The following is an 11,354-nucleotide window of genomic DNA, read 5'->3' on the forward strand; positions in this document are numbered from 1 at the left end:
CCATGGTAGTTATCATAAGGAATGATAGTAATATTTGAGTTTATTGTTCTTCCTTATGAGCACAAGGAAGGGATCATGTAAGTCCTATGTAGAGCAAAAGGCTTGAGATTCTTTTGTTTCCCGAATTCTAACTTCCTTTGTCGTTTAGGAAGGGCTAGCTGAATCATTTTGCAGGATTAGAAATAGGGATTTCTGATATCTATTTTCTGCTCAATGGATGTTGTAATCTGACCATTTCTGATATCTACGTGTGACTCAAGGAGGACAGTGGATATGATTCTTCCACTGATGATGAAAATGTTGAAGAGGAGGAATCTCCTCGTCGGAATGTCATCCATGGATACCATATGGTCCGAGGAAAATTGGGCCATGGAATGGAAGATTATGTAGTGGCAGAAAATAGGAAAATCAATGGCCATGAGTTAGGGCTTTATGCGATGCCTTCGCTGCTATATTCTTGGTTTATAAGAACTTTTGGACAGGAAAAATTCCTTTCTTGTTTTTTCATTTTCAGCCTGATTTCTGGGCAAACCTGAAATGAGCGATCAAGAGGATCAAGAGGACGTATAAGGTTACTGATAATGAGATTTTGGATAGAATAGTTGGTTCTCGAGGAGAGTCAACAGCAGCTACAGCAATACTAGTTGATAAAGAGAAGTTAATTGTGGCCATTGTTGGTGATTCTCGGGCCATCTTATGCAGAAATGGTGAGGCAACACAAATCTCAGTAGATCATGATCCCCAGAAGGAGAAAGAACATGTTGAAAGCAAGGGTGGATTTGTGTATGAAGCGCCAGATGCACACAATTCTCCTTTCTTCTGAGGATTGAAAGCGTAGGTAGCTCCTTTCCTTTCTGCATACAATTAATCCATGATTGATTCAGGCAAGGGCTTTCGGTGATGGGAGAATAAAAGAGAATATTACTTCAGAACCAGATATAATGACTGAACATAGTGATGAAGATACTGAATTCATAACTTTGAGGAGCGATGGCTTGTGGAAGGTTATAAAAACGGCTTGACTTTGCCTAAACTTGGCACGTTGTTATCATTTTGGCTGCATATTTGAGCGAGCATAGCAGAACCAGAAGGAATATATTGGTGGTGTTTTTCCTTGAAATAAATTAATGACCCTAACAATCTGTTATATACAGGTGATGTCAAACCAAGAGGCTTATGATTGCAATACCGATTTGGAAGATGCTGAAGAGGCGGCAAAGAAGTTGATTGAAGAGGCATTAAACAGGGGAAGCATGGATGACATCTCTTGCATGGTTGTAGCTTTTCTCTAATCATGTTCTTGTTAGGCTCCGGACAACATCTGAGCACTTGTCTTTGCTTCTTACTGTTGTCACCTGTTTTATTAGGCATAGATTTAAGGACTTCTACTTTTCCTGTTTCTTTTTCCTGACATTTGTGAGGTGGATGAGTACATTAGGATATTTAGGGTTCGTTTGACTGGCCTATAGAGGCTAGTCCATTCCCTGCCATTCCACAAACTAGAATCTGCATGTCACCCAACAGGAAATAGCATTTTGTGACCTCAAATCAGATACTACCATTCAATTTCTATGCACCTTTCAAGGACATGAACCAAAAGAGATTTATTTATGATTCAAAGGGTTAAAGTTACATTACATGCCAAAACTTCTTAGGGATAAAACAAGGTGAGGATTTTTGTCGACTCAAGTGGGCTAACAATTTAGTCCCAAAAAATAATTATATATAGACGATCAGGTGCCTAATCGACACACTATCTCGTATTGGAAACCTGTCTGGCTTCAATATCCTGAAGTCTAAGAGTTACAGCTCTCTTGTGGGCGTCCAGCCCTTCAACTTCTGCCATGGTTGCCACATATGGGCCGAGCTTTCTAAGACCTTCCTCTGTCAAAGACTGCACCGTCATGTATTTCTGGAAAGAGTCCAAGGATACCCCACCATACATCCGTGCATATCCATATGTTGGAAGGACATGATTTGTCCCACTGGCATAATCCCCAACACTCTCTGGTGTCCACGGACCCAGGAACACAGAACCTGCAGTGAAAATTATCCAGGGCTGTGTCATATATTTGTTCTCTTTTAAAACAGTTGGGGGCATTCACTTGTTTTCAAAGGTAGAAATTGAGTGTGGCATCAAAGGTGATAGTAACAATGTCGACAAAGATGGCAACAAAGCTGAAGAGAAATACTAGATAGCATTGAAAGACCATACCTGCATTCTCAATAAAGCTCTCCCACTTTTCTGCTTCTTTTACATTAATGATCAGATGCTCAGGTGCATACAAGTTTGAAAAGGAGACAGCCTACAAGACCCAATAATCAAGTTTTAGTAAACAAAACAATTTTTTAGCAATTCCTAAAATGCCAAACAATCCATGAGAACAGTCTGGGAGGAAATGTACTTGGGCTTGTCAAAAACATTTTTCATGCTTGTTAACAACATAGCCTGCAATTAGTAGCATGAAGCGGATTCTGATAATTATGATTCAACAACTGCATGTTACAATTCATTAGACAGTAGGAACTTATCCAGTTGCTTCCTATATAATTCTAGATCCCACTATCTTAAAAATGCAGAGAAAGCAACTTTCATAGGATTGAAGCAACAAATACCCAGGTATGAATTTTCAAACAGTGGACTGACCTCAACCATGTCACGAGCAAAGACAGTAAAACTGTGGCTCAGGGCTTTTGAAGCATATTCACCCCTTGGTAGGCTTTGACACTGCTTACTTATTTCCTCTTCAATGGCTTTCATATCCACACCATCCCCAGCAACTACAAGAACAACCTGACTGTCAGGGCCATGTTCAGCCTGGAAAATTCAAAGAATTTAATAAAAACATCAGAAAAGATAATCTCTGGCATAAATGAAAGCAATAAACATTTAATCCCTGGTACAAAATCAAGGCTTTGAAAAAGTTCTTAGGAAATTTTGATTTAATTTTTTACATTGATGATTGAAAAATGTGACAGGGTGAAAATTTCAGTATACTGCCCTGATATGGAGCACAGATTCAACCTTTTATAAGGAGAACTAAATATACCACATCGTAAATATCTTTTCATATTGCATAATGTAGTATAAAACTAAGAGTATAAGACAATGCATTTTGATATATCAGTTTATCCTGCTTTATCTCAGGGGGCAAAATAATTTTGCTTTCTTCTGCTTTCCATACAAATCTATCACAATGTAGATTTCATTAACGAGGGAGGATTATATGCAGATGAAATATGTGTGCCACCCACATAACATGAATATATATATATATATATATATATATATATATATATATATATATATATATATATATATATATATATATATAACTTAAAGGAAAAGGGCTAAGCACCTGGGATAGTAAATCTGCAGCTATATGAACAGGACTAGCATATCTGTCAGCAATGACTAAAACTTCAGAAGGCCCGGCTGGCATGTCAATTGAAATCATTGCTTCACTGTTCTGTTATGTAAATAAAAGAAAAAACAAGGAGTCAAATTGGAAAAAAGACCAGCATTTTCTAGCCAGACAGAGAAAGAGATAGAGTTACTTAGACTAATAGACTTCAATAACTTCTATTGGTGAGAGTATCCGTACTTGGAGAATCATTTTTGCAGCTGTCACATACTGATTTCCTGGTCCAAAAATCTTCTCAGCCTACAAATTTCAACCCAAAAAAAGCTAGCTCATTACAACTAGTAAAGAATTAGATCTCTAGAGTAACTAAAAAGCTTCTAAATATAGAAGCTTGCTATATCTTGTGTTAATACAAACTTGTTTGAAAGTTGACTTTCTCATTTGAAAAATTATCAAAAAAACTATCTTTGCAGATTTCTCAACAAGATTTTTAACATAAATTTGAGAGGATTAAAGTGAGGTAAAGAGAGAAACCCAATATATGCAGGACCACCTAAAGAGCATACATTTAGCATTTGAGATGGAAAACAAAATATGTTTTTTTGTTTATCAATTCCATAATAAACAACATACTCTGGTTAGCAAACAGAAAATGCAAAACACAAGTATAAAGACCACAGAGGACCAATAAAAGGATTATGTGTTCTTATTATCGGCTGCAGCTACTAACAATTGAGAAATAAGATGATGAGAAATAAATACCTTAGGGCAAGATTCTGTTCCCCAAGCCATTGCAGATATGGCCTATAAATCAAAAGTTCATAAGACCAGCAGGAACATGAATACAATAAAGATAATTGTACCAAGTGCACAAAAGATATGATCACACGTTTGTTTTCTAACCTGAGCTCCACCAGCTTTAAGGATGTGAGTGACACCAGCCTTCTTGGCACAATACAGTACCTCCTACAGAAGACTATCTCATTGAGTACATGCTTTGTAAGAGTATAACATTTCAAAAGCAAAAAAAAAAAAAAAAATACCTTGCATATGCTGCCATCCTGAGCTGGGGGAGTCGCAAGGACAACAGTTTTACACCCAGCAATTTGTGCAGGCTGGTTTACAAAACAAACTAAACTATCAACCAAACAAACTTAACCAGAATGTGGCAATCATAATAAAGATTAGAACTTGAACCAGCCAAAATAATCGATACACAATGCAATCAACTTACAATAGCAAGCATCAGAGCTGTGGATGGCAAAACTGCAGTCCCCCCTGGTACATAAAGACCTACAGAACTAATGCTTCGAGCCACACGTTTGCATCTAACACCCTAAAATATTTTGAAATGTTCTGAGCTTTGTATCAGCACAATATGCAGTAAAGCAAGAACAAATCTTTAGTATTGACATACCTTCATGGTTTCAACACTTTTTTCAACTGATTTTTGAGCAAGATGAAATGCATATATGTTGTTATACGCCACATCAAAAGCTTCTTTAACAGTTGCATCAAGCTGCAATAGAGCAAAAGCCAAAAAATGGAATGTTTGAAGTAACATTTGGACCAAAAATAGCAAACCATACAAATCACTGAATAGATAAAATAAGAAGTGCAAGGAATTTCTTTTACTAAAAGATATGCTTTTGGAATTCACCTCCGGATCAGGAAGCTCAGAAACATTCTCGACGATCTTGTCTAATTTGACTTTGTCAAATCTTGAAGTATAACTACAAAGAACATATACACAAAGCCTCATTACTAAAAATAGCTCAATGGTAAAACAATAAAGATAAAGTACTAATTAAAGAATCACTAACTCTTTAACTGCAGCATCACCTCTTTGACGAACATCATCAACAATAGGATTAACCTAAAAAACAACAAAAAAAATACAACCTATCAGTAATTAGCTTATCAGAACTTCAATACAACAATCTTAAATTTAAAGAAAAAAAAATACACCCTTTTTCAAAACAAAAGGGTCACTTACAATTCCAAAAATGGAAGAAAAATCAATACGAGGCCGAGCTTTCAAACTCTCAACCTCTGAATTATTAAGTTCTGACAACCTATAAGACTTCATTGCACACATTACTCTCTTCAACTTAAACCCTTCAACAACAACAGAGAAGAAAAATAACCCATCAAATTAACAATAACAAGAAGAATAAAAAACAAGCAAAATTGAAACTTTTTAAATGGAATACATACCCAAGAAATTAGAAGATGGGTTGTATCTGGGTTTCGGAGAAGCAAAGAAACTGAATTGTGGAAGCTTTGTTAATGAGTTGTTATTGTTAAGTAACAGAAGCTGGGAGTCCATTAATCACCTTCAATCAATCAGATTAATCACGATAAAGGACATAATGAGAAATGAAAATTTTAGTATAAAGTTACAAACTTTATCAGAATGTAGAACTTTAGAGTATACAGTGAGAAATTAAAGATGGGAACTTTATAAAAGAAAAATGGAGGAGATTGTTATAGAGTTACCTAGTACGTGAGAAAGATGGTGGTGATAGTTAATGAAGAGTTGTGACGGCGGCGGTGCTGCTGCTGCTGCTTGTTTTTAGTTAAGTGTCTGTAAATAAGAGGGCCGGTCAATGAAGAAGAGTGATTTTTGCTGTTTGAGTTTTCTTGAAAGAAAAAAGTTGATTTCACAAAAAGAAAAAAAGAGAAAGAAATTGGATTTTTCACTTTTTCAGCTGGAGTTGCATATTGGTTGTTTGAAATATTGAATTTATATTATTGTCCCTCCAAAGTTCTATCTTTTTATATTGAATTTATATTATTGGCCCTCCAAAGTTCTATCTTTTTTGTTTCTTCCTCTAAATATTGGGTTTTTATTTTCACCCTTGGACTAGGTTAGCATGTTCCTATATTGGGATTAAATCCAAGAGAAAAGTTTAAAAAAATATATTTTGTTCCTGTGAATGAATCAATAGTTAAAGTCAAAGGAAAAAAATATAATTATTATGTTATTAATTCTATTAGAATTTCTTCTCAAAAAGAAATATCACTACCTATTTTTTAATTTATACTTTATAAATTATTTAAAAATTGACGGAGATAGAAATAATACAAGAAAGATAGCAATAAATAAGCAACATAGAATTTTATTGAAAAAAAACCATTACATAAAAATTTTAATTAGAAATTTTTTTATTGAATATTTTATCTTCAAGTATTTTTTCTCTTTAAAAAATTTATAATTTCTTTAATAAACCCAAAATAATTAACTTAAACAAGATAAGAAACTAAAAGTTTGAATTAAAAAGGAAAAACATAATAAAATTTTAAAATAAATTAAAAAATTCAAAAAGAAAAAGAAAAACAACAAAACCAAGTATAATTAGTATCTTTTAAATTTCGATCAGTTATGATCAGTCAATTTTTTTATACAATTAGACTAGTAAAATCTTTTAACTAAATATAAATATAATATAATCTTCGAATCAAAAGTTATTTATCGTCTTGATGCAATTCACATATTTTTTAGATTTAGTTCTATCATAAATAGCAACATAAATATTTCTACAAAATTATCTACATAGCCTAGTGATACGAGATCCGCAACTAATCAGAACTAAAAGTTTTGTGTTTAATATCATGTGATTGATGAGTGACATGGATACACTCACTATACAAGGAAACAATGAAGGCGGGAAGAAGTCTAAAAAAGACATCACAATGCTTGATGCAACAGTACCTCACCAAGCAGAAAAAATTTGAGATAGAAAAAAGAATAAACACTCCATATTACATGATTTTGATCAGTGCAGTTCAAAAACTCTCAAACATCACTGAATTATATCCACTTCTGACGTATTTTGATTCAAGCTCATGGACTATCTGGAGTTGGAGTTATGTCTCGGAAAACCTGCAACCTGTTTCTCCTCTTTGTATTCACATCCTCTGCAGATTCGTAAGACAGTGAGCGTCGCGCTGTGGAATTCCTTGATGAAACTGCATTCATGGATGTACCATAGCCATCTTGAAGATCAGCTGCTTCAAGTTTTCGAAAAATAGTTCCTAGCTGATTCTTTTGGTAAGAATTCTGATGAAATGTGTTGACATTTAGATTTTCATCACTGCATGCGTCTTCATAATTCCAACTATGGAAACTCTGGCCAAGGTCTGTAGTTAACAGGTCCAGTTCTTCTTCTTCTTCTTCAACCATATCTGCCCAACTCTTGCGATGGGATTTGAGTGAGCTGTCCTTTCCAAGATACTTATTTCCAACAGTTTCTGCTGATTGATCCCAGTCACAATCAGTGGAGGCTTTTGATACCCCTGCATTGTCAATAACCACGGTCTGCTCTGTGGAACACTTTAGACTTGTGTTCCTGTCTTCTGTTGCAGATTTCCTTTGGCGACCATTTTCCTGACCATTTCTTTTCCAGCTTGTATGATTATCAGTTAAGTCTAATAGTTCTCCAGAGAGATTCCGGATTGCATTCTCTTTTTCTATCTCAGCTGTATCCTCTCCCCACCTTATCCTTCTCTGATCTCCTTTATCGAACCCCCAGCAACATCTCCTTGGTTGTGTATGTATGGCTGGAGATGTAAATGTCTTCTTCTGTTCTGAACTTGGGCCTATTTCAGCAAAACTAAACCGATAATCCTTCATTTTGCTGGCAAAACCAAGCCTTTCACCTGGGCTTGCAAAACTAGAATCTCTCCTCCAGCTATTGTCAACTGCAGTTTGTGGAGAAGACTGTGGACCGCCTCTCAGTCCAGGTGATATACATTGAGAACTCCTATTATTGGATGCAAAGAAGCTTTTCTCATTCTCAGAGTGATTCTGCCAATAAGATCTTCTATTATGTTCATCTGACAGCACTCTATCTTCATTAAATACACCTGTGCACTTTCTAGAGTCCACGAATCCCGAAACATCTCCATTCCGGGAGCTAGCAACCTCTTTCAAATTTCTGGTGGTAGGCAATGCCAAAGACCTTTGGTGAACTTTTTCATCTTGTTCGGTTGGTTTAACTACACCTGTGCACTTTCTAGAGTCCACAAATCCCGAAACATCTCCATTCCGGGAGCTAGCAACCTCTTTCAAATTTCTGGTGGTAGGCAATGCCAATGACCTTCGGTGAACTTTTTCATCTTGTTCGGTTGGTTTAACTATTAAATGTGACTCTAATTCAGTCAGGATTTGACAAGCACGCTCGAAAGATTTAGCATAGGAATCATCCATTGGTTTACTTCCAGATGAAGCTTTTACGGTTTGAAGCAGAGATTTTGCTTCTGGAATTCTGTTCATGTGCATCAAGCAGATAGCCAAGTTGCACTGCTTATTCTGATCTGGCTCCATTGATAGACCTTTCCTGAAAATCAAATTTTATTTCATGAAGAAGATCGCCATTTTCATGTCTAGGTCTAGGTCTATCTTCCAAAGCAGAAAAATAGTTTACCTGTAATATTGTTCAGCCAAACCATAATCGTGATGCTGCAAGTAAGCCCACGCCAAATTCCCTAATATCCTGCATCAGTTAAAATGAAATAACAACCAGAGGTATACAGTATAAATAGGAAAGAAGCAAAACAAGTGGGATCACCTTGATCTTTCTTGTTCAACAGTTATTTGAATCTTCCTCCCTTGGGATCTGGCAGTCTTTGTCTTCTTGCCAGAAAAAGCGATACCCTCTTCTATGTTCTTCAGTTTGCGTTGAAGCATTTCAATCTCTTCTTCAATCCTTCCAGATCTCTGCAAAAGAAGAGAAATCTCGAGATATAAACATGCTTCACAATCCAATGTATTGTGACAACAGCCTCAGTGAGCTAAATGGATATGCTAACCAGATTCCTCAAAACAAACAGAAAATTATTTGGCCACACACATCGCAAATGCATGCTTCTAACTCAACAATATCTCTTAGGTCTCTTAGTGAAAATAATAATTATCTTTACCATCTAAAAAAAAAACAGCTTGACCTGCACTACCTATGAAATGTGGACGCCTTTGCATTCATTAAAAAGCCTGATGTAGAAGAAAATTTCAGAACTTAACTACATTTCAAACTGAATGAGTTCCACTTTGTTTAACATTAGTGCAGAAAACTAGTAAACCTTGCAAGGATGCTTTCCCAAGAAGACAACTCATAAATGATCTAAGATGGTTCTTTACATAGATTTTCCTCATGAAATGTCAATATGCTAATGGAGAAATCACATTACCAGATTATCAGAGTCAATTATTGCCAAAATACTACAGTTTGCAAAGATGGAAAAAGTAGCACTTCACCTTGTAGAGTTCAACTAGCACATTGTCAATAGATTCCTGGGAATCATAGGGACAGAGATGACGAAAGGATTTGATCGCCTCAATTGCCTCATCAGCTCGATCCAATTGCTTCATCACCACTGCCATGTCTTTCAAGGCACTATCAACTCGATCCCCAGAATTGATAGCAGCCCAGAATAGGGAAACAGCCTTGCTTGGATCCTTCTCTATTAACTGTAATAAAAGATTCAACTATCAAAATCAAACACAAACACAGGATCTGAACCCGAAAATTAATATATCCAATTAAGTTCCAAAAATCATCCATTAGCGAGTCCTCTTTAAACAGTCAAGATATCCAGGAGCCTAAAATGGAATGTCAAAAACTGTAATGAAATTTGAATAGGTACATGAAGAGTTAAAACAACAAATTAACCTTATCTTATTTCCCAAGGAAACTAACAAATAATCTAACAGCTCATAGTGGTATAAGCTAATTGTATTACTCTTTACTACTTTAGTGCCTTAATTCCCCTTATCAAGTGACAATGTCTAATGCATGACTCTATTTATTTCAATTCCCTTTTCCTTTTCTCACATTTCTTACCTTGCAGCAGTTACCAGGTGAAATCGAGTGATTTTTCATGCAAATAAAAGTTCTATTCTCCTAAAAATCAATGGGGAGACATGATATGTCAAATCTCATTCTAACCTGTACTATCCAAACCCAGAAATTCACAAGACAGATCACATTTAACTTTCAAGAACCAGAAATTTCAAAAGAAGTTCTCCAAAAAAAAAAGAGATTAAAATCAACTTATGGGATAATTTGGCATTTCAATTATTAATTAACCAAAAACAGACATAAATCCCCAGTTTAATCTCCTCTCTCAATTTCAACCAAACAGATAATTTGTAAGCAAACATAGAATAGGAAAAAAAAACATAAAAAACGAAGAAGAACCCACAAAAATTCATGAACCTTAACTACCACTAGATAACTAATACTCTTCAAGAACCCAAGTATTTTCCAACTAAAACAACATATGAAACAAGGATTGAAACTAAACTCAAAACCTGCCAAGACTAAAACTTCTTCAAAAACCCCATAAAAACCATTAATCCAAACAACAAAAGAACCATTAAAAGTTATTACCTGGACATGTTTGGCTCTGACATAAGGAGAATCACCGGCAGGGACTTTATGAATAACATGAAAAATATCACGTTTACAACTAGGAGAAGACACCCTTTCTTTCCTCTCTGACATTGGCATCATGGCAACCGCCGGAGAATGTTGAGACCTCCATGAAGCCGGCGGTGTCCAGAATCCCCTTGCCGGAGAATTCTTGTCGTTGTTGTTATGAGACCACATTTTCAATAGAAAGTTTCTTTAAGACCTTTAATTTTTCTTGAATTTTTTCAAGAAAGTCATATAACAAAAGAACTCAAAGAATTGGGTTTTTCGTGAAGGGAATGATAGGAGGTTCGTTTTTGCTTGGTTAAAGAGAAAGTGAAGGAAAATTTTTATTGAGAGAGGAGAGAAATCATAGAGAGGTGTGATGATTGAGGGAAGCAAAAGGGAAGGTGAAAATGTGAAAACAGAAAAGACTAGCCGTTTTATAATAACTAGCCGTTGGAATTCGCACGTGTGGCGTTTTGCACGTGTGTTTGTGTAAATTTTATTTTATTTTTCTAAAATCACTCTCTTTTTTTATTTCTTTACTCTTTCTTTTTAGAGATTGAATATT

At 35.5% G+C, this 11,354-nt stretch overlaps 3 protein-coding genes across 4 annotated transcripts; 1 reads left to right on the forward strand and 2 right to left on the reverse strand.

Annotated features, from left to right (window-relative positions):
* Nucleotides 1–21: 21 nt before the first annotated feature.
* LOC18096033 (probable protein phosphatase 2C 28) lies at nucleotides 22–1,292 on the forward strand. The gene is made up of 5 exons (XM_052449967.1): nucleotides 22–77; nucleotides 269–460; nucleotides 553–799; nucleotides 885–1,004; nucleotides 1,155–1,292. Exons 1-5 carry the CDS (start codon nucleotides 22–24, stop codon nucleotides 1,290–1,292), a joined length of 753 nt encoding a protein of 250 aa, XP_052305927.1.
* Nucleotides 1,293–1,584: 292 nt separating this feature from the next.
* On the reverse strand, nucleotides 1,585–6,036 carry LOC7480422 (histidinol dehydrogenase, chloroplastic). Of its 2 annotated transcripts, none has more exons than XM_024600064.2 (15): nucleotides 5,865–6,036; nucleotides 5,583–5,701; nucleotides 5,362–5,483; nucleotides 5,189–5,241; nucleotides 5,026–5,098; nucleotides 4,783–4,884; nucleotides 4,600–4,701; nucleotides 4,409–4,480; nucleotides 4,269–4,331; nucleotides 4,128–4,169; nucleotides 3,606–3,665; nucleotides 3,360–3,470; nucleotides 2,648–2,818; nucleotides 2,216–2,306; nucleotides 1,585–2,037 (listed from the first exon to the last, which is right to left on the reverse strand). In XM_024600064.2, exons 2-15 carry the CDS (start codon nucleotides 5,692–5,694, stop codon nucleotides 1,754–1,756), a joined length of 1,458 nt encoding a protein of 485 aa, XP_024455832.1. In that variant the 5' UTR covers nucleotides 5,695–5,701; nucleotides 5,865–6,036; the 3' UTR covers nucleotides 1,585–1,753. The 2 variants fall into 2 exon arrangements, with proteins under 2 accessions (XP_024455832.1, XP_002300563.1); XM_002300527.4 differs by having other exon boundaries at nucleotides 5,583–5,682; nucleotides 5,865–6,027.
* A 912-nt stretch (nucleotides 6,037–6,948) lies between these two features.
* On the reverse strand, nucleotides 6,949–11,185 carry LOC7471686 (uncharacterized). Its single transcript, XM_002300528.4, has 5 exons — nucleotides 10,760–11,185; nucleotides 9,625–9,837; nucleotides 8,939–9,087; nucleotides 8,795–8,863; nucleotides 6,949–8,707 (listed from the first exon to the last, which is right to left on the reverse strand). The coding sequence occupies exons 1-5, from the start codon at nucleotides 10,976–10,978 to the stop codon at nucleotides 7,213–7,215; spliced, it is 2,145 nt and encodes a 714-aa protein (XP_002300564.2). The 5' UTR covers nucleotides 10,979–11,185; the 3' UTR covers nucleotides 6,949–7,212.
* Between the last annotated feature and the right edge of the window lie 169 nt (nucleotides 11,186–11,354).

Source organism: Populus trichocarpa, chromosome 1 (assembly GCF_000002775.5).
Source record: "Populus trichocarpa isolate Nisqually-1 chromosome 1, P.trichocarpa_v4.1, whole genome shotgun sequence".
Taxonomy (NCBI): domain Eukaryota; kingdom Viridiplantae; phylum Streptophyta; class Magnoliopsida; order Malpighiales; family Salicaceae; genus Populus; species Populus trichocarpa.